General features: G+C 46.9%; 1 protein-coding gene across 1 annotated transcript; it reads left to right on the forward strand.

Annotated features, from left to right (window-relative positions):
* The first annotated feature begins 17,674 nt into the window (after window positions 1–17,674).
* LOC117548121 lies at window positions 17,675–20,170 on the forward strand. Its single transcript, XM_034219157.1, has 2 exons — window positions 17,675–18,820; window positions 20,037–20,170. The coding sequence occupies exons 1-2, from the start codon at window positions 17,750–17,752 to the stop codon at window positions 20,052–20,054; spliced, it is 1,089 nt and encodes a 362-aa protein (XP_034075048.1). The 5' UTR covers window positions 17,675–17,749; the 3' UTR covers window positions 20,055–20,170.
* The last annotated feature ends 1,154 nt before the right edge of the window (window positions 20,171–21,324 follow it).

Genomic DNA, 21,324 nt, shown 5'->3' on the forward strand with positions numbered 1-21,324 from the left:
TGGTTACGGATGGCAGCTTCCTCATCGCTGCACTCGGAGAGAAATAGTAGAGACGGAGACGTTGAACCTGTTTAGCCCGCCTTGGCATGGTTATGTTCTTATGCACTGCACTCGGACATGCTGTGGAGTGAATCGAGTCACCTCTGAGAGGGAGTTGGTTGACAGCTAAAAAGCTATAATATCAACGACAACTGACACGTAATAACGGCTCTGTGCCAGCTGATCTGCACCAAAGTTATAATTTCCTTATTTGTTTCCTCGCATGTCTCTCTCTCCACAAACTCTCACATGAAATGTGTTCTTTTGATGCGGCATGCCTTAGCAGTCCTTTATATCAGTCTGTAATGCGTGTTCCAGTCGCAAAACCTTTGACAGTAATAGCCGCATCAGATGAAGACAGTATTCACTTTAACTGTCTACAGGGGAATCAAAAGGCTGCGTCTGCTTTTAACAAATCTTCAAGCCATGGTCTGTTGTGTACCATGCAGCGGCAAAAGTGCGCTTCTTTCCTGAAAACAATCTCCCTGGATAACGATCCGCTTCACCTGCTTGGGTTTATTAACCCCAAGATCATCGCTAACTCAGCCCCGGGGTTTGCCGAGGTCAAGCTTGTGACATTAAGGCGTGCTGCTGCAACGGCAGGGTGCAGGGTCGCCAGCAGCACCATCGGCTGCAGTTCTTTCATCGCTATTTCGTTTTAATAAATCCTTAGACCTTTAAGGTCAATTTTTGATGTCCCATTTTCTAATTCAAACAGAAATGGGAGTCTACAGATGCAGAATAAACAAATCCAGAATAGGCGGCAGAGTGTGACGCTGTGATTGGTCTATATGGGGACGAATCACAAATCACAACAGACACATGCATTTATTTGACGTAGCATGGCGCCTGCGATTTTTTTGTTTGTTCTGACATCACATACATTGTAGCATAAAAGTTCACAGTTTATTTATAATAAAAAAAATAAAATATATATCTTTTTTAATTTTTATAAATAATAAAAAAAACGTGTTTATTGGGGGAGGGCGGGAATGTCAAATGGGGAGGGCCTGGCCCTCCCTGGCCCTCCCTCGGCGCCAGGCATGCCGTACAGTCTATCCAGCTTTTATAGTGCAATGTTTATTTCAACAGATTGAGAGACCTCTGAAGGCGCTTTCTACAACCCGCCTTTCAGCGATGTGGCCCTCACATGGAGTCGAAACCCAGGTCTACAGAATATCTTTATCGTCACGTTTAGCCTTCTAGATTTTAAACCCAACAGAACAAGAGATAGTGAGAATCCGGTCGTTTCAAATGGCTTTTGAAGGTCGCGTTTCTCCTCTTGGAATTTTACATATAACTCAACCGTATCTCCTATGAGCCTAAGAATTGTTATTCAGTTTTGTTCTGGATGGAGGTCTTTAGAAAACCACTGAACATCCCCAGCAAGTATACCCTGTGGGGACTCGATACCCTCCACTAGGCGCAGGGACTCTTATACGCTTCCAGCCGTAGAGCCTCTATAACCCTACGCTGAAATACTTCGCTGCTTCACCTTGTTGCTAACGAGTTAGCCGTATGATTCTGAAAAATCTACGGGGCCTTTTCACCGTCCTCTTACACACCTCGTTGCTTTATTTTTATTTTATATAACTTTCCTACCTAAACTAAAATATGTATTGTATTTTTTACCGCCAATGACTAGGATACCGGAAAATGTCCCTGACAACTCTAAAATGTGGGTATAGCCAATCACAGATCTTGAGTGTAACAGGTGTCTGCTCACCTTTCAGTTGTAGGGCCCTGGTTTTAGTTGTCAGAGCTTATTCCAGGTGTCTTCCCTGGACCATTCGTCCGCTGGCTACTGGTGTTCCTTCTATGAGCCCACTCATCACGTCATCACATCACCAAGTCATCACTTCATCACGTCGGGGTCACCATTTTGTTGGAGCACCACCCAATGGCGGCAAGCCCGCCTTAACCTTCCATCAGGCCCTGGGGCTGATAGTTTTTGTAGGCCCCCTATTTAAACAACAAATCAAAGTCATTTATAGCCTCGGGAGGCTCTGTGATCGCACTTCTCCACTCTGCTCTATGCGCGCCTGGTCCTCTCCTCCAGATGAGTGACGTATCGGGCCTCCCTCATGTATCTGTCCGGTTGTAGCAAGTCCTCGTCGTCCACCCATCTCCTCCAACGGATAATGTCCCTCCTGTCTGTTTTTCCTCTCCCGCTACTCCAGCTACTCCATCGCTATCAGAACCAGACGGCCTACTTGGCTCCGAGGCCCCGCGGCCGGCACCGCTGCCGCTCGGTACAGAACTCATCTGTCCTTCCTCCTCATCCTGGCCTACAGGTTTAAAATAATCTGTAAGCTTCGGCATGTTTTGTAATAGCTGCTTGTCTCGAAACTCCTTTTCCCTCAACAATTTCCTTTTCCGAGTGCCACTCTCAAACTTTTTCTTCTCCGACATTTTCTCCTAAACAACCTTCATCTGTCACTCAATCACTCGCAATTTGAATAATCATATGTGAAAACATATTCTCATTCTGATTGGCTGTTAAGTGGTGCCCACTGACTGTTTCGGAGTCATCATTTTTGAGAAAAATCTCTGGAATCCATCGATCTGATTGATTAGCGGAGCAAATTATCAAAATACTACGGAGGGAAGATATTTGCGTTTGGTTTACTGGTCTGGGGGGAAGCTCACGAGTGGTGTGTGTGTGTTATACGTGTGTGTGTTTGTGTAATTTTGCGTTTGTGTGTATTGTGCTGAGAGCTGTCATCTTCCCTTTACAAGCTTCAAAAATGTATTTATCGTGTGATTTTGGAAATAAAAGCTTCATATTCTGAAAGCCAAGACTTTGTTTATTTAACATTTTTTAAAAAACACCCGAAAAAAGAAAAATATATATTTGAATTATTATTTATTTTTTTATTTTGTTATTGGCTCATGATAGGCCTCCGATCTCCGTAGGCCCCTGGGCTTCAGCCCAGGTCAGCCCGTGCATTAAGGCGGCCCTGGCGGTGGTGGAAGGTTCACCTCTGCTCCGTGCGTCCCTTGATGACTGATGAGCTAGTCAAATTTACAAAAGAAGGAACTCAAAGCACCAGGATAGAGGTTAAACAATAATCTGTTTTAATGGTAGAAAATAACAACACACAATACAGAGCACTCTGCAATAGTACCAAATACATAGCGCTCCAGGCTCAATTCCTACCACCGTGTGATATATACGTACCACGACAGTCAGTCAGGAAAAGAGCGCAGAGCATAAGAATGTTACAGTATTTATACACATAAGCGGTTTCTCCTCCCTAGCTATTTGTTATTGGCGATTTCACTTCTGGGTGAGCCCAAGACAGTGAGCTGGTAGTTCTCCATTGGCCAGTTTCACTTCTGGGCGAACCCTAGGCAATGAGTCAGCAGTTGTTGATTCCATCTGTTGCTCCATCTCCTGTGTGTGTGTGTGTGTGTGTTTGTCCCTCTGCCCTCAGGCAGATCCACAGTCGTGCTTTTGGAGTCATGACAGAACACCCATTCCTCTTTTACGCACACACATCTGTTTAAGCCAACTACTCCAAAATGTGGTGGCAATTTAGTACTCATAACATGAAAGAATAAAACAGATAGAAATCAATAAAAACACAAACACAGGTATAGTTGAGCAGTAATTATAGCCATGTTTTCAAATAGTAGAACTTTCAGCAGGTTTAACGCACACTTCATTTCATCATCCAGCCAACCACACAAATGTCACATGTTTTCCCCTCTGAAAGCTATGCCTGTATAGATTTATAACCGTCATCATCTCATGACCTCCAATAGGATTAGCTAACTAACAAAGGTTAACTGTTCCCATACCCTCAGGCCTTCCTCTGAACTTCCTCCAACCTCAAGTCAGCTTACTTAATCATGAATACATCCATTGATAAATCAGAAGGACCATTGTCTCTCTAACTGTGTGACTCACATCATCTCATGACTTCTTCAAATATCTGGAAACTGTAATCAAAGTATGTTATATTTGAGAAGGTCCAAGAATTGACATAATATTTCCTCCTTCTATTAATTTAAGCTTTCTAGATCATACAGAAAACTCTTACAGACAACCTACTGAGTTCTGCCCTTGAAAGCCCAAAATGACTTTCTGAAAAACACTTATCAACGGGTAATTATTTTACTCAAGGCAGAAATCACAGGCTGTACTGTACCTTACCTACTCACAAATAGCCAAAAAACCACCTCTTTGATTATAACACAAAAAGTGGAAGAAAAGACAATTGCGCTAATCTACTCTACTTAAATGGAAAATTATTTAAAAACCTCAGTATGCTTAAGAGGAAAACATCAATTTGTCCCATTCAAGTTTAACACACATCCTATATATCAGGTGACATAAAAATGAATATACCAGAAATACGCTGTATTAAATCTTCCGCTATAACACGTTATTTTAATACTTCAGTGTGTGTGTGTGTGTGTGTAGGGATGGGTACCGAGCCCCGGGTTGCGTTCCAATAATCCAAAATTCAGCTCCTAAATTCTAACCCTATCTCCTATTCCTTGACCTCTGAGTGAAACGTCACGGGGTTAAGGGATAGTGGATAGGAGAATTCAAAAGGACTTAGGAGAAGAGACTGCGGTACTTTAGAGAATCCGAATGCACTTTCACTATCCGACGTGTTTATGATGCGCCAGCGGACGTCATGAATGTGCGTCTGCTGCGGTGGGGAAACTGGAAACTACAGTTTTCTATACAGCGGATTACAACATGGATGTTTAATAAGAACGAGGGACTACTGTAAACTCATCTAGACTCTGCACCGTGCTCTGATGCTGTTGTTTTATGCTTTATGAACGTGGACAACAGAGAAACATATTCTTCATGACCAAAGTTGGAATTGAAATAAAAAAGGAAAGTGAAACTTATGCTCGTCACCCTCTCCCTCCGGGCCACATTAATACAAATGATCCCAATACGTATGATTGTATGAACTATGAAAATATCTTAAAATCAATACAAATGTATTTGTCCTTAACATCTATCACTGAGTATATCACCATTCAAACATCTTTTAAAAGTTGAACAAACTCCACACAGCTCAGTAAAGACTGTGAAATGTTGACTTTATTTGATCATTTCAGTAAAAACTAACGTTCATATTTCTCTTTTTGATTATAATACTGATGCACGTTCAGAACAAAGCACTTTGGCAACTTACCACATACGTTTTAAAATGCTTCATAAGCACCGTAACGTTCATGATATAATTTCTCGGTCATAATCGGTTGTTTCCGTGAACGGCCGATTGTTGAGTGACGGCAAATGCTGCGGCTGAAATGCATTGTGGGGCAGCATTTTCTCCTCTCCTTTCGTCAAGGGAGGGTCCAGTGGTTCCTAAGCTAAAGGAGGTTATAGAGGAAGTTTGAAACCTCCTTTCCTTTCATTAGAGAATTGGAACGGCACTTAACATGGCTGCCACTGACGTACTTCCGGGTCATTCACCTGGTTAGGAAGGTTCCTAAGCTAACTGGACTATGGCTCTGTGCACAAGATGGCGTCTATCAACTTCCGGCGGCTGGGTGTGCGGTTGTAAACTTCCGGTCTACGGTGTGGAGTGGTTGAGCGGGTAGATAGCGATAGATAGATAGATAGAGAGATAGATAGAGAGAGAGATAGATATAGAGAGATAGAGAGAGAGAGAGAGATAGATAGAGAGAGAGAGAGAGAGAGATAGATAGCAAGATAGATAGCAAGATAGATAGCATACAGATAGCGATATAGGTTAGCGATAGATAGCATAGAGAGATAGATAGATAATAGGTGGATGGATAGATAGAGAGATAGATAAATAGATATATAGCATACAGATTAGGGCCGATATTCCGCATTTGACTAAAACTTTGGCTCTGATGCGGCCGTTTCTCTGGCTGCAGTCACCACTCTGTGTACACGAGCAATGTCCCGCCCACAGCGCTATCTGATAGGCTATTACTGAAGATTTTTCGGGCGGGAGCCAGCCAGAGAGGCGGGACCATTCTCAGATTACAGGCAGGTGCGAAAGAACGCAGACACAGACTGAAGCAAGCAGCAGCGCTGAGCGGCAGAGCCATACATGTGTTAAACCGAAGTTCAATAAACATCCCTATCCCCTATGCTGAAGTTGCAAAAACACCACGATCTTATGATCCAATTCTATCAGTTTCCCAGTTACACAGGGACGCGGGAAGTCAGTTACGGCCCGTCCACACAGCGGCGTGCATTGAAGCTTCCAACGCTTCTGCCCATTCACTTTGAATGGGGTGACGTCACTTTTAGCCGAAATGCATTTTGGGAAGCGACGTGGAGCGTTGCTGGCGTAGCTGGCGTCAAAAGTTGAGCAATGTTCAACTTTTGACGCCTCGACGGAGGCGTCAGCCAATGAAATCCCGTTTATTCAAATCTGCCAGTACAATCGCATAGCCAATCAAACCGCGTGTATGCTGGGAGAGACTACGCAGGTCATTTCCTCATATTCAAAAAAATTGAGGGGAAATTCATTGTAGCGGTAGTGAATCACCCGGTGCTGTATGATCAGTCTCTGTTCATCTACCGGGATACAAACCGGAGGAGCGAGGCATGGAGGGAGGAGGCAGAGACAGTGGGTGAAACTGGTAGGTTTTCGCCTGTTTGGGGATTTTATATCCAGTTTACTTCGTTTTAACATTGCTATTGCTTTGTATGTCGGGGGCGGGAGATTCATGTGATTGGTTGTTGGTCATGTTGCTCGCAAAAAATCCCCAAGCTTCAGATACGCCCACCTCCAAGCGTCAACGCACGCTGCTGTGTGGACGCTCCGTTAGAGTTGGGGGTGCGTGCAGCGTCTCGCAGCGGAGTAACTGTGGTGTGGAGGGGGGAGGGGCTGCGAATGGAGCCTCGCAGTTTTCAGGTTGATATGTGAAGCTCATTAGCTAGTCAACATGTATCTAGCAAATGTTTAGCAAAATATTAGAAGTGAGGCTACTAGACTAACGTTAGGTCTACTGTAATAGCCTCACTTTTAATAGTTTGCAAAACATTAGCTAGCACTAGTGTTTTGCAGTTGCTAGCAGCTTATTGGGATTTTATGCTAGATAGACAGATAATAAATTAAGCATTATTGTTAGTTAAGCATGTCAGCCTGCAGCCCCACTTCTTGTCTCTCTCTCTAACTCATTGCAGATGACTGCACTAAATAAATGGGCACAGAGAGGAAACCAGTTGTAAGATGTTTAAAAGTTAATTAAACATAATATATGCTTAAATGCATTTCAAAGAAGTTGTGTTGAGTTGTGTTGGAGTTTGTGTTATTCTACATTTTGACACCAAGATTTTCTGATTTTACTGCAAATGTATATCGGTTCCAAATATCAGTTATCGGTCTCCTTGATTACTAATAATCGGTATCGGTATCGGCCTTGAAAAAGCCATATTGGTCGATCCCTAATACAGATAGCATACATATAGCATACATATAGCATACAGATAGCATACAGATAGCATACAGATAGCGGTAGAGCAAAGTGAGAAGTGTTATGGAAATCTGAGACCCAATACTGTGGAGAGTACAAGTCAGAGTGATCAAACAAATAAATGGTGAAACAGACAGAGTTGTCTTTCTGGTTATTTATTTGAAGCTTCAAATACAAAAACCCAATACAAAGTCACAGGTCTCACAGAGTATAGGATAGTCTGCAGGAGTGTGCGCAGTACAATAAAATAGCCAAGCTTATATACAGGAAGCTGCGGGAAGCTCAGAAATCTGTCTTCAGAAACCTTCCACCGCGTTTAGAGCTGCTGAATTAGCGGACGATTTTGTGTTGACACATAAGGGCAGTTTTACTGAGAAGTATTCTAGGGGTGGGAGAAGTTCGGAGAAGACATGGAGAAGGACTTTCGGGCGGCACCAAAGTTGTTCTGGAAAACTGTCCGACACCTCAGGAGGGGGGAAGCAGGGAACCATCCAAGCTGTGTACAGTAAGGATGGGACGTTGTTGACCTCAACTGATGGAGTGTTAGGGCGTTGGAAGGAACACTTTGAGGAACTCCTGAACCCGACAACTCCGCCCTCTATGTTAGAGGCAGAGCTGGAGTATGACGGGGGATCAACACCAATCTCCCGGGGGGAGGTCACTGAGGTCGTCAAACAACTCCACAGTGGCAAAGCCCCGGGGGTGGATGAGATCCGCCCGGAAATGCTGAAGGCTCTGGGTGTTGAGGGACTGTCATGGTTGACACGTCTCATCAACGTTGCGTGGAAGTCGGAAACAGTACCGAAGGAGTGGCAGACCGGGGTGGTGGTTCCCCTTTTTAAAAAGGGGGATCAGAGGTGTGTGCCAATTACAGAGGCATCACACTACTCAGCCTCCCCGGGAAAGTTTACTCTAAGGTACTCGAAAGGAGGGTCAGGCCGATTGTCGAACCTCAGATTGAGGAGGAACAATGCGGATTCCGTCCTGGTCGTGGAACAACGAATCAGCTTTTTACTCTCGCAAGGATCCTGGAGGGGGCCTGGGAGTACGCTTATCCGGTCTACATGTGTTTTGTAGACTTGGAGAAGGCGTATGACCGAGTTCCCAGGGAGTTACTGTGGGAGGTGCTGCGGGAGTATGGGGGTGAGGGGGGTCTCTACTCAGGGCCATCCAATCTCTGTACTCCCAAAGCGAGAGCTGTGTCCGGGTCCTCGGCAGTAAGTCGGACCCATTTCCGGTGAGGGTTGGCCTCCGCCAGGGCTGCGCTTTGTCACCAATCCTGTTTGTAATATACATGGATCGGATTTCAAGGCGTAGTCATGGGGGAGGGGGTCTGCAGTTCGGTGGACTAAGGATTGCACCACTGCTTTTTGCAGATGATGTGGTTCTAATGGCTTCATCGGTCTGCGACCTTCAGCACTCACTGGATCGGTTCGCAACCGAGTGTGAAGCGGCTGGGATGAGGATCAGCACCTCCAAATCTGAGGCCATGGTTCTCAGCAGGAAACTGATGGACTGTCCACTCCAAGTAGGGAATGAGTCCTTACCCCATGTGAAGGAGTTCAAGTATCTCGGGGTCTTGTTCTCGAGTGAGGGAACAATGGAGCGTGTGATGGGCCGGAGAATCGGAGCAGCGGGAGCGGTACTGCAGTCGCTTTACCGCACCGTTGTGACGAAAAGGGAGCTGAGCCAGAAGGCAAAGCTCTCTGTCTACCGGGCCATTTTCGTTCCTACCCTCACCTATGGTCATGAAGGATGGGTCATGACCGAAAGAACGAGATCGCGGATACAAGCGGCCGAGATGGGTTTTCTCCGCAGGGTGACTGGTGTCTCCCTTAGTGATAAGGTGAGAAGTTCGGTCATCAGGGAGGGACTCGGAGTTGAGCCACTCCTCCTTCGCGTCGAAAGGAGCCAGTTGAGGTGGTTCGGGCACCTAGTTAGGATGCCACCTGGGCGCCTCCCTAGGGAGGGTGTTCCAGGCACGTCCAGCTGGGAAGAGACCAAGGGGTAGACCTAGGACCAGGTGGAGGGATTATATCTCTTCGCTGGCCTGGGAGCGCCTTGGGATCCCCCAGTCAGAGCTGGTTGATGTCGCCAGGGAAAATAAAGTTTGGGGCTCTCTGCTGGAACTGCTACCCCCGCGACCCGACCACGGATAAGCGGGAGAAGATGGATGGATGGATGGTATTCTAGGGGTGATTGGAAACGTGGAGAAGACAATGGCTATGCCCGCGGTCGTGCAAAGTTTTCACCAGGCTCCTCCCGTAGATTTGTAGGTACAGGGCGACCCGAGGGGGCCAAAGTGGACCTATGTCATTATTGCAGAGGAGGGGGTCATTGGAAGGAGCAGTGTCCGTTGCTGGAACCTGAGGGGAAGCCTCGTTCGTCACCACATGCTCCAGCCATGTGTTGTTCTGCCGTGTTGGTTAAAAAGCCACAGGGTGTAGGATCGGGCATGGTGCCTGATAAGAAGCTGGTTTGTGCCGACTTGGATGTGGGTTCTGTTTTTGGGCCGTTCATAACGGAAGCCGTTGTGTCAATAGTTGGTAGTGACAATTATGTTCCGATTAAGGTGTTGCGTGACACAGCAGCTAGATACTCATTTATTGTTGAGTCAGTGTTGCCTTTTTCGTCAGAGACAGAGACTGGGGATTTTGTGCTGATGAGGGGAATGGAGATGGGCTTGATTCCTGTGCGACGTCATACAGTAGTGCTGGATTGTGAGCTGGTACGGGGAGTTGTGTCTATCGGCGTGCGTCCCGCATTGCCACTTGATGGGGTACAGATGATTTTGGGCAACGATCTTGCTGGCTGGGGAGGTGTGCCACCGCCTGTGGTGGTTTCCAGACCGTTGGCATCTGTAGAGCCAGATAAGAGTGGTTTGCAATTTCCAAGTGTGTCTCCAGTTTATACTATTACGCGTGTGCAGAGCCGTAGGATGTCTACTGACCTACCTGTTTCGGAGTCTGGAAAAAGTGGCCCAGCACGGTCCTTTGACTTTCAGATCGAGACAAAGAAAAAGGAGACACAACATGTCAACGGGTAGGTAAAGGTGTTTATTTCCACAACACTGTTCAAGTCAACTCATGGTTTATACTCATCAGAGCCGGGTGCCTGCAGGAAAAAACAGGGAGACCACAGAGAGGAGCAGAGAGGCTCTAAATAGCTGGGCAGGACACCAGACCCAGGTGCCCTGAGTTACTGTAATCAAGGTAATCACTGGAGCCAATGCAGCACAGACAGAACAGCCACACCCTATCTACTGATGCACCCACAGGGGCATCACAGCCCCCCCTTAAGACGGGGCCCCAAAGGGGTCCACGACAACCCAACATCCTTCTTCTTAACTCCAGCTTTTTACTTTCCATCTCACATTTCATCTTTTCCACCTCCAGCACCTTCTCCACCTCTAAATGCTTCTCTACCTCCTGCTGCTGACCCCTCTTCTCCAACTGCAACTTCTCCTGCTCCAACCTCAACTCCAACTGCAACTTCTCCTGCTCCAACTTCAACTTCTCCTGCTCCAACCTCAACTCCAACTGCAATCTCTCCTGATCAAACTGCATGGCCAAAAGCTCCTTTTGCTGCTCGAACGTCAAACCAGCTGTCTGAACCACTACCGGCACGAACCCTGCCGCACCAGACTCACTCTTCTGCAACACCCCCTGCTCAAACAAAGATGACAAAATGACAGTTTTAATGTCATGTTTCCGCTTGCTCCCCACAACAGTAATGTCATAGTGCTCTGCTATTTCGGCCATTGCGCCTTCTGGCAATCATCTAAGAAAGACACTGAGGGCGCATCCACAAACGCTGACAAAGAAGTCATAATAGCCAATCAGAAAGCAAAGTATTAAACTGCCAACACGCATGGGCATAAGATTAACCCAACAGAGAATCTCCCTCTAACTGCCTAAACAAAATCTTCCTAATCTCACCTAGTGTTCATGTGGCTTGCGGTGGGTAATTACGCACTGGAACCCGGCGGAGTTATGGAGCGACCTGCACGCAGGTAACACCAAGAACTCACGCGGACGTGCCCCCGAGACAGCTGTCCGAAAACAGCTGACACTAACCACGTCGCCACAACACTATGAAAACAAAAAAAAACAGACGCAACCCAAGGGGAAATGCCACTTAAGCCTAGCGGGGAAAATCTCTTTTACAAAAGCGTAACAAACAGCAACATCTTACCTTCTGATTGGCACACAAAACCTGACGACATGTCAAACACTACAGCTTCCTGAAACCCAAAAGACATGATGTGTCCCCCAAATAGCCGTGACAAGCCAGCACACAGCTGGACCACAACAATGAATCAGCTGCTCAATGACACCATGTGCTCTGAGCACTACACAAACTTGTTAAACAAATAACCCGTTGGACGAGCCCCCATTTGTTGCGACCTGGCTCAAAAGGCCACAACAAAAAGGAGACACAACATGTCAACGGGTAGGTAAAGGTGTTTATTTGCACAACACTGTTCAAGTCAACTCATGGTTTATACTCATCAGAGCCGGGTGCCTGCAGGAAAAAACAGGGAGACCACAGAGAGGAGCAGAGAGGCTCTAAATAGCTGGGCAGGACACCAGACCCAGGTGCCCTGAGTTACTGTAATCAAGGTAATCACTGGAGCCAATGCAGCACAGACAGAACAGCCACACCCTATCTACTGATGCACCCACCGGGGCATCACACACGGTATTAGACACCTGTCCTTGAGCTGTAGATAGTATAACGGTTCTCAGAATAGGGAAGTTCTTTTGTGACTTTGTGTGAGTCTCAACCTAGTCTGCCAAATCAGCTCTGTGGCCTTGAAGCACTTGGGAATAAAAACCCACATTAGAGTATGAGAAGAAAACAGCACATCTCAGGAAATGATATAGGTGTTTTACAATGATTTGAGAAGCATTTGGTTTAAGCATATAAGGATATAATAAACATTTCCACTACATTCTCCCCTTTTGATCATACTTGATCAATAAAAAACAAATGACAGGATAGACTGATATAACACATCAATGAATACACTCCATCGCTGGTTTAAGTAAACACATCACAAATATATCATAGAAAACTGGCTGTTTTTGTGGAGGACAGACTCCAATATAATGTAAGCTGTAAGCATAAGAGGAGGGTACACTCGATTCACATGATTATATTGTAGTGTAGTGTAGAACTCTGGGTAATGATGTGTCGTGTACATTAAGGACGTGAGGACAGTGACTGCTGGATTCAAATCCACTAGAGTGCATGTACCTATCCAGAGGGGAGCCAGAACTTGATAGAGCTTGTCGCCGCACAACCAAACGTAATCTTGTGGCGCGCTAAATCCAGCATCACTGGGCCAGGCCAGTTGGAGGGAAATATGATTAACATCAGGGAATGCTACGTTAGAAAGGATTCTTCCAGGGACACCGAATATGCGACAATACGAGATATTGTAAGCACCGTAACTGCACGTGTTCCGTAGGATACGAGTACAACCAGTAGTAGTGCCTAGGAAAAAATAAGGTGGTGTAAGAGACGTTTTGTGGTACACTCTCTGGATGCAGAGGCTGTGTTTCATCCCTCTCAAATGGCTGGGGTGCACATGGCTGACGGGTTGGTACTTTGCGTATGTGGTATCAAACGTAGATGCATGCAAAGGGGAGTTAGACCGATTACTGCATGGTGGGGGAAGCGGTCTGGCATAACGCCACTCGGTTACGCGGTCTTCACCCTTGATGGGCTTTGTCAGAGCCATAAACGCGCAGAGGTGTTCAACATGGGTCAGAGAGCGCGGACGAACTGGCACGGACATTGATGAGTCCCGGGGGAAAAGGGTGCATGCATAACATGACCCATTTTGTCCTGCGGCCTGCAAGAATGATCTCAGAGTGTGCCACCAGACGTTACCGGTGATCCCATTACTGGTCTGAACCACATCAATGTTGCTATGGTCGTTATTGTCTATGTATAGGTTACGTTTTAGAAATGTAGATGTACCTATGGATGTCAACAGTTGCGTCAAAGGCTGCTTACCCTTTCTCTCTGGTTCCGGGGTCTGAGTTTTGGGCGCGATGTCTATGTAAAATGTGCCACACGGGTCGGCGCCGGATACATACATACAGACAACATAATAACCCCTGTCTGATATCTGGGCAGCCTCTAGTTGCAACAGGATAACAGGGCTCGATGAATTGACCTTGGAGATAGACAATCTCCCTTTGATGTTTGTTTTGTCGTCCCATAGGGTATAACCCCAATCGGCGTATGCGCTGGTCCATACAACAAAAGCCCAGCCCCCCCGAGCAGTGAGTGGCGGTGCGACTGTCACTCTCGACATTACATTACATGTCACTTGTTAGATGCTTTTATCCAAAGCGACTTACATACTCAACACTGTGGGCAATCCCCACAGGAGCAATTTGGGGTGAAGTGTCTTGCCCAGGGACACAACGACATGCTGACTGCAATGGGGTTTGAACCTGTGACCCCCTGATCCGAACACCAACGCTCAACCCACTGAACCACACGCCTCCATAGCATATGTAGGCGTCTGCCCACCCCAGTTTCTTAGGGTCGGGGCAATGCATGTAGTCGCACGGGTCTAACTGCACTGTGCTATCTTCCCCATCCCGTAATGTTACCAATCCCTGTCTTGACCAGCCCCTCTGCCCATGTGGTTCGCCCTGCTTTCCCCATGTACCTCTTAGATACCTCGATTTTGGCTGACATGCTGTGTGCAGACCATGGATACATAAAATATAGGACTAGTCCTAACACAACTATCATGGCAAGTATGCAGAGGAACCATTCTATGATTGTCCAGGCTCTCCAGTAGTATCCACATTGCTCACGGTTGCGTCCCTCATCACGAGGCGGGAATGCTCCATGGGGTGTTTAGGTAACACTTAAAGACTTTGTTACGGCCCGTCCACACAGCGGCGTGCGTTGAAGCTTCCAACGCTTCTGCCCATTCACTTTGAATGGGGTGACGTCACTTTTAGCCGAAATGCATTTTGGAAGCGACGTTGGAGCGTTGCTGGCGTAGCTGGCGTCAAAAGTTGAGCAATGTTCAACTTTTGACGCCTCGACGGAGGCGTCAGCCAATGAAATCCCGTTTATTCAAATCTGCCAGTACAATCGCATAGCCAATCAAACCGCGTGTATGCTGAGAGAGACTACGCAGGTCATTTCCTCATATTCAAAAAAATTGAGTGGAAATTCATTGTAGCGGTAGTGAATCACCCGGTGCTGTATGATCAGTCTCTGTTCATCTACCGGGATACAAACCGGAGGAGCGAGGCATGGAGGGAGGAGGCAGAGATAGTGGGTGAAACTGGTAGGTTTTCGCCTGTTTGGGGATTTTATATCCAGTTTACTTCGTTTTAACATTGCTATTGCTTTGTATGTCGGGGGCGGGAGATTCATGTGATTGGTTGTTGGTCGTGTTGCTCGCAAAAAATCCCCAAGCTTCAGATACGCCCACCTCCAAGCGTCAACGCACGCTGCTGTGTGGACGCTCCGTTATGGGAGCAAAGCAGAGTGGGGGGCTAGTACACTCTCTTGAGGGTCCAATTGTAGATGTCATGCGAGCAAAACATGGTGAAAACAGTCTGTCTAAATTAAATATATGGCCGCAATGTTCGGATTTCCAAAGGGAGGTTCTTTGAGTAAATTAAAAATCAAAAACCTAAGAGATAAATTACAAGAGTGTGAAGATGGAATGAAAAAGAAGAGTAAAGTTAAAGTAAAAGACTTAGAAAAACTGGACACTCATACAGTAGAAAGTGTTTAAAATACTGGGAGGATGAAGCAGAGTGCCGTGAAAGAAGGCAATTGGCCGCGGCAATACAAAAGATACAGGCTGACGATGAGGGTGATAAGAAATAGAAAAAGGGTTTCATGTTTCCCCCCCATATAAACCACACACTTCTCTTTATCCTCTGTTTACAGGCGTGAGGGACCCTCTCCTCGACTTTGGGTTTCCATTCCCCCCTCTCCCCCCCGTTCTACTACCTGCTGAGGAGGCTGCTGGAGGGGCTGCTGCTGCTGAACCAGAAGTCAACATACCAGCCGCCGCCGGAGCAGCTGCAGAGGAAGACAAACATAGAGTGAGCACAGACGAAGATAGACAGAGAAAAGAAAATGCAGAAGAAGAAGCAAGACTGGAAAAGATCCATGACAAGAAAGAGAAAAAGAAAAGAGACGCGAGCAAGGCTGAACTCTACAAAAAAGAACACCTCCGCAGACAGGAGGACAACCAGAGCGACCAGGAGGACGAAGAGCATACTCTCGTCTTTCCCATGATCCAGGTGGCTGTACATGCTGGTCCGTCACTCGTCTACCACCCATGGACCATATCAGAGATGAAGGAGATATCAAGAGATCACCTCCCAGATGTTGAGTTAGGAGGTGCTTAATTCGCTGCAGCACTCCTCATGTTCTGTAGACAATTCTCCCCCACCATGCCGGAGATAAATAAATTGTTGACTCTGAGAATGGGTCCGACACACGTCAGCCATTTCACCCATCTACTGGGAGGTCAACAGCACATGGGAGACACCAAGTGGGAGGATGCCCTGAACCTGACCTACCGCGATGCTTTGGCCAACCTCGAGACCGCAATAACTACAAAGTTCCCCGCCAAAGTCGACATGTCAAGAATCTATGCATGCAAGCAGAACCCGGAGGAAACAGTAAATGACTATTACCACCGCTTAGAACAAGTGTTCATCGAGAACAGCGGCATTATCAAACAAGAGGCCGGGGAACAAGCAGTATTGGGAGTCTGGGAGACACACCTCAGCAACGCTTTCCTCAACGGCCTATCCGCGGCTATTTCTGCATCGGTGCGAAACTCCTGCATTGGCGTAATGGACGGTGCCCGGCTGGAAGAAATTCGCCGACATGCCGTGCATGCCGAGAAACGCCTCTCAGAAGAAAAAGCCAGTGAGGAAAATAAACGCTGCGACCGCAAAGACAAGGCCCAGCTAACCATGGTCCAGGCTGTTACAACCGCCTGGCCCAACCAAGCCCAAGGTGATGGCCAGGGCAGAGGGAACCGAGGGGGAGAAGGAGGTTTCCGAGGCCGGGGAGGAAAAGGCAGAGGACGAGGAGGAGGCCACCGAACCAATCGCTGTTTTAACTGCGGAGAGACGGGTCATCGGATCGCTGAATGCCCACACGAGAAGCAGAAAAATAACTTTCGATCGGATAAATCGGACCGAAACAAAGACAATTCTTCAAACTGACATCAGTCGAAGGAGGGAGTGGGGGAGGAAGGAATTCGGTCGGGGGAGACAGAACCTCTGCCAGCAGCATTTAACCAGGGAAGTGACACACACACACACACATCATGCAGGCTATTGAGAAATTGGAAGATTTAGAGAAAATGTCTGTAATTGAAAAGGGTACATATTTGAAATATGACACTGAAATAGCATTTAAGAAATTTCCCACACTGACTTTAGCTATCATGGGTGTTAATGTTACATTTCTGGTTGATTCTGGGGCTACTCACTCTGTGGTAAAAAGGGCAGATTTGCCAGATTGCAAATTTAGTGGTAGATTTATTCACTCAATAGGAGCGGCTGGGGTAACTGTGAAGGAGAAGTTTTCTATACCACTTTAGTGTAAAGATAACGGTGATGACAGTCATCCATTTCCCACATCAGTCAAACACAGTTTTCTTTTATCATCTGTCTGCCCAATACATTTACTGGGCAGAGATCTGATTCTCCGGTTCGGCTTAGACCTCATTTCCACAAATGAGGGTCTCAAAGTCCGACGGCCATCTCCATTGATGGTTCATAACCCCACATTTGATGATAAAGAACTGGTGAATGTGTACCAATGGCTGTTGACATATCCTGATTCTCAGGAGTTGTTGCGTTTGACTCATCAACGTGTTTTTCCACCTGCTGTGTTCATGGAAACTTCTCATTTGCATTGTATGGCTAACGTGGTTGATGAACCATGTAAATACTATGATGACAGTTTTCTGCTGGAATGTTTGAATGATGAGATCATGCTTAAAACTATGTATTGGAATTCACTGTGCAGCGCTATCTCTGTTAGACTCACACCCACACAACACAAGCTGTATCAAATCCCAGGGGCGGTCCCACACATTTCACTAGCCAGGGGCCCCACTGATAGATGGAGAGATTTGGGTCCAATCGTTAAAGACTGTGAATCTCCTACTGTGTACAACCAGGCATTGTGTACAAGTTTGGCCTCTCTACAAGTTTCTAAAGGCACCGCTCTCATCCAGTATGTTGATGACCTCATGATTTGCGCACCCACAGCAGAACAGTGTGAGGCTGATACTATTGCTTTGTTAATGCACCTCGCAGCCGAGGGTCACAAGGCCAGTTTGTCTAAACTCCAATATGTACAAAGAACAGTTACATTTTTGGGTCATGTCATTTCAGGAGAGGGGAAAACGCTTTCAGATAAGCGTATTGCATCATTGGCTGCTCTGCCAAAACCTGTCACTAAGCGACAGATGATGTCATTTTTGGGTTTTTGTTCATACTGCAGGTCATTCATTCCAAACTATTCTCCAATCGAATTGCCACTGCGTACTATCACGCACATCACTGGTTTGAAACCTACAGATCACCTTATATGGACACCGGAAGCCGACGAAGCCTTCATTAAAATGAAGCTGGCTCTCCAATCCCCACCGACTCTAAGTCTACCTGATCACACTAAACCTTTCACTCAGGCAGTGGATGAACGACATGGGTGTATGACCTCAGTTCTCCTTCAAGATCATGGAGGAAAACAGAGGCCTGTTGCCTATTTTTCCTCCAAGCTAGATCCTGTAGCTGCTGGCCTGCCTAAATGTCTAAGTGCAGTGGCTGCTGCTGAGAAAGCGCTCAACACCTCACGTGACATTGTGGGATATGCACCTTTGACCCTGTTAGTTCCACATGCTGTTTCACTCATCCTCTGTGAACAGAGAACATCACACCTCTCTGCTGCACGTTACCTTAGGTATCACACATGCCTGTTAGACATGCCTAATGTTTATGTCAAGCGATGTAACACTCTGAATCCAGCATCTCTTATGCCTTTGCCTGAAGACGGTGACGAACACGACTGTGTTGCCGAACTTTCCATTGTGTGCACACCTAGACCGGACTTAAAAGACGTTCCTCTGACCAACGCGGACCTCATTTTGTATGTTGATGGGTCTGCCTCTCGTGACCAAGGGGGCACTAATCGGGTGGGTTTTTCTGTTGTTTCAGATTCTGCTGTACTCCGTTCTGGACCACTTCCATGTCACCTCTCAGCACAAGCAGCAGAGCTCATCGCACTAACTGAAGCCTGCACGTTTGCAGAAGGCAAAACCGTGACTATTTACACTGACTCACGCTTTGCTTTTGGGGTAGTACACGATTTTGGGGCTATTTGGAAGTGTAGACAATTTCTGAAATCTGATGGCAAACCAGTACTTAACCATGTACTGGTTGCAGGCTTACTAGACGCCATTCTGCTCCCATCTGAAGTTGCAGTCTGTAAATGTGCCGCACACGCAAGCAGTACAGACCCAGTTTCCCTAGGAAATGCGTCTGCTGACTCAGCCGCAAAGGCAGCTGCTCTGACTCCTCTCGCACCCCACGCACACTCATTTGTTAACATCCCTGTCTCCTCCTTCACTGACAAAAAGTCATCACTGACTTCCATGCAGCAACTAGCTACACCAGTAGAGAAGGCTCAGGCTGCTGGGGCTGTTTTTGACCCAACCTCCAGCATCTGGGTTGGTCCAAATTCCAATCCATGTCTCCCAAGACATTTCTTCCCTCATTTCGCTAAGTTGACACATGGGTTAGATCATGTGTCAAAAGGAGGGATGTTAGAGGCTATAAATCAGGAGTGGTTCACAAGGGGGTTCACAGTAACAGCTCAAAAGCACTGTGAAGCATGCCTAATTTGCATTATGCAAAATTCTGGTAGACCAGTAAAGGTTACAGGACCCGGAGCACATCCACCTCCCACCAGGCCATTTGAGCACCTAATGCTGGATTTCATTGAGCTTAGCCCATCAGAGGGTAAGAAGCACTGTCTGGTGGTGGTTCACATGTGGTCCAAATGGGTTGAAGCTTTCCCAGTAAAAGCACAGACAGCAAATGCTGTGGCAAAGGCACTACTGAGGGAAATCATTCCTAGATGGGGACTACCAGACAACATTTCTAGCGACAACGGTTCACATTTTGCTAATGAGGCCATTACGCAGATAGGAGAATACATGGGCATGGACATCAGAAAGCATTGTGCTTATCATCCACAGAGTGGGGGTGGGGTGGAAAGAGAGAACGGCACAATAAAAAACAAACTAGCAAAATGCTGTGCAGACACAGGTCTGTCATGGACACAAGCTCTGCCCATTGTTCTGATGTACATGCGGATGTGGAAAAGAACACGGAGTCAACTCAGCCCATTTGAAATCCTTTTTGGGGCTCCTCCACAGATTGGACTCAAGGCTCCAGGATGTCCTCTTCCCTCCACAACTTTGTGTGAGGATGCAATGTTGTCATATTGTGTTAACCTGTCATCCACTTTAGCAGACATCCGACGTCAGGTAGCCGCAGCCTTGCCTACCCCTGCCACTGGTCCACTTCACCATCTCCAACCCGGCGACTTCGTGCTGGTCAAGGATTTCCGGAGAAAGAGCTGGAAATCCAATCGTTGGCAAGGTCCCTACCAGGTGCTTCTCGTCACCCAGACAGCGGTCAAGGTCTCCGAGAGAGCTACGTGGGTCCACGCCAGCCACTGCAAGGTCGTAGTCACAGGAAAGGAGAAACGGTAGAAGCAGACGACAACAAGTGACGTGTCCTAGTCACCAACGGAAGACGACAACATGTGACGTGTCCTAGTCACCAACGGAAGACGACAACAAGTGACGTGTCCTAGTCACCAACGGAAGAAGTAGACGACAACAAGTGACGTGTCCAAGTCACCACCAGCACCACACTTGCACTACATACACCAAAACACACTACACACAAGGTGTCACGAGCGAGTGCCAGCTGAGCGGTTCCATATGCCTCTGGTTCCTCGTTTGTGTTATCGGTGTGCGGAGTCTGACTGTCCGTGTCACAAAATCGACCGAGGGAATACACACACACACCCCATGGAGCATTCCCGCCTCGTGATGAGGGCTCGTCTGGAAAGACGACAACGCAACCGTGAGCAATGTGGATACTACTGGAGAGCCTGGACAATCATAGAATGGTTCCTCTGCATACTTGCCATGATAGTTGTGTTAGGACTAGACCAATATAATGTAGTCTGAGATCCTGCGTTCAGGACCCCATCGGTGCCTTCAGAAAGGGAATCCTGGAACCCATAGCCAGCCTGCGCAAGGAGCGCAGGCTGCCTGAAGAAGACTACATTATATTGGTCGACAGTCTTAATGAAGCAGAGTTCCATAAACCAGACTATGGGGACACCATCGCCACTTTCATTACCAAAATAGTCTCCAAATTCCGCCCCTGGCAGTGAGGACAAGTCTGGTGGAAATCACCACACTCCTTCCCTTCTCTGGTATCTCTCTGGACATCCTGCCGACAACGCCAATTGTTATGGAAATCTGAGACCCAATACTGTGGAGAGTACAAGTCAGAGTGATCAAACAAATAAATGTTGAAACAGACAGAGTTGTCTTTCTGGTTATTTATTTGAAGCTTCAAATACAAAAACGCAATACAAAGTCACAGGTCTCACAGAGTATAGGATAGTCTGCAGGAATGTGCGCAGTACAATAAAATAGCCAAGCTTATATACAGGAAGCTGCGGGAAGCTCAGAAATCTGTCTTCACACGGTATTAGACACCTGTCCTTGAGCTGTAGATA

Source organism: Gymnodraco acuticeps, unplaced genomic scaffold (genome assembly GCF_902827175.1).
Source record: "Gymnodraco acuticeps unplaced genomic scaffold, fGymAcu1.1, whole genome shotgun sequence".
Lineage (NCBI taxonomy): Eukaryota > Metazoa > Chordata > Actinopteri > Perciformes > Bathydraconidae > Gymnodraco > Gymnodraco acuticeps.

Coding starts and splice junctions, on each gene's coding strand:
- LOC117548121 (XM_034219157.1), top strand. CDS start 17,750: ATGATTTGCGCACCCACAGCAGAACAGTGTGAGGCTGATACTATTGCT.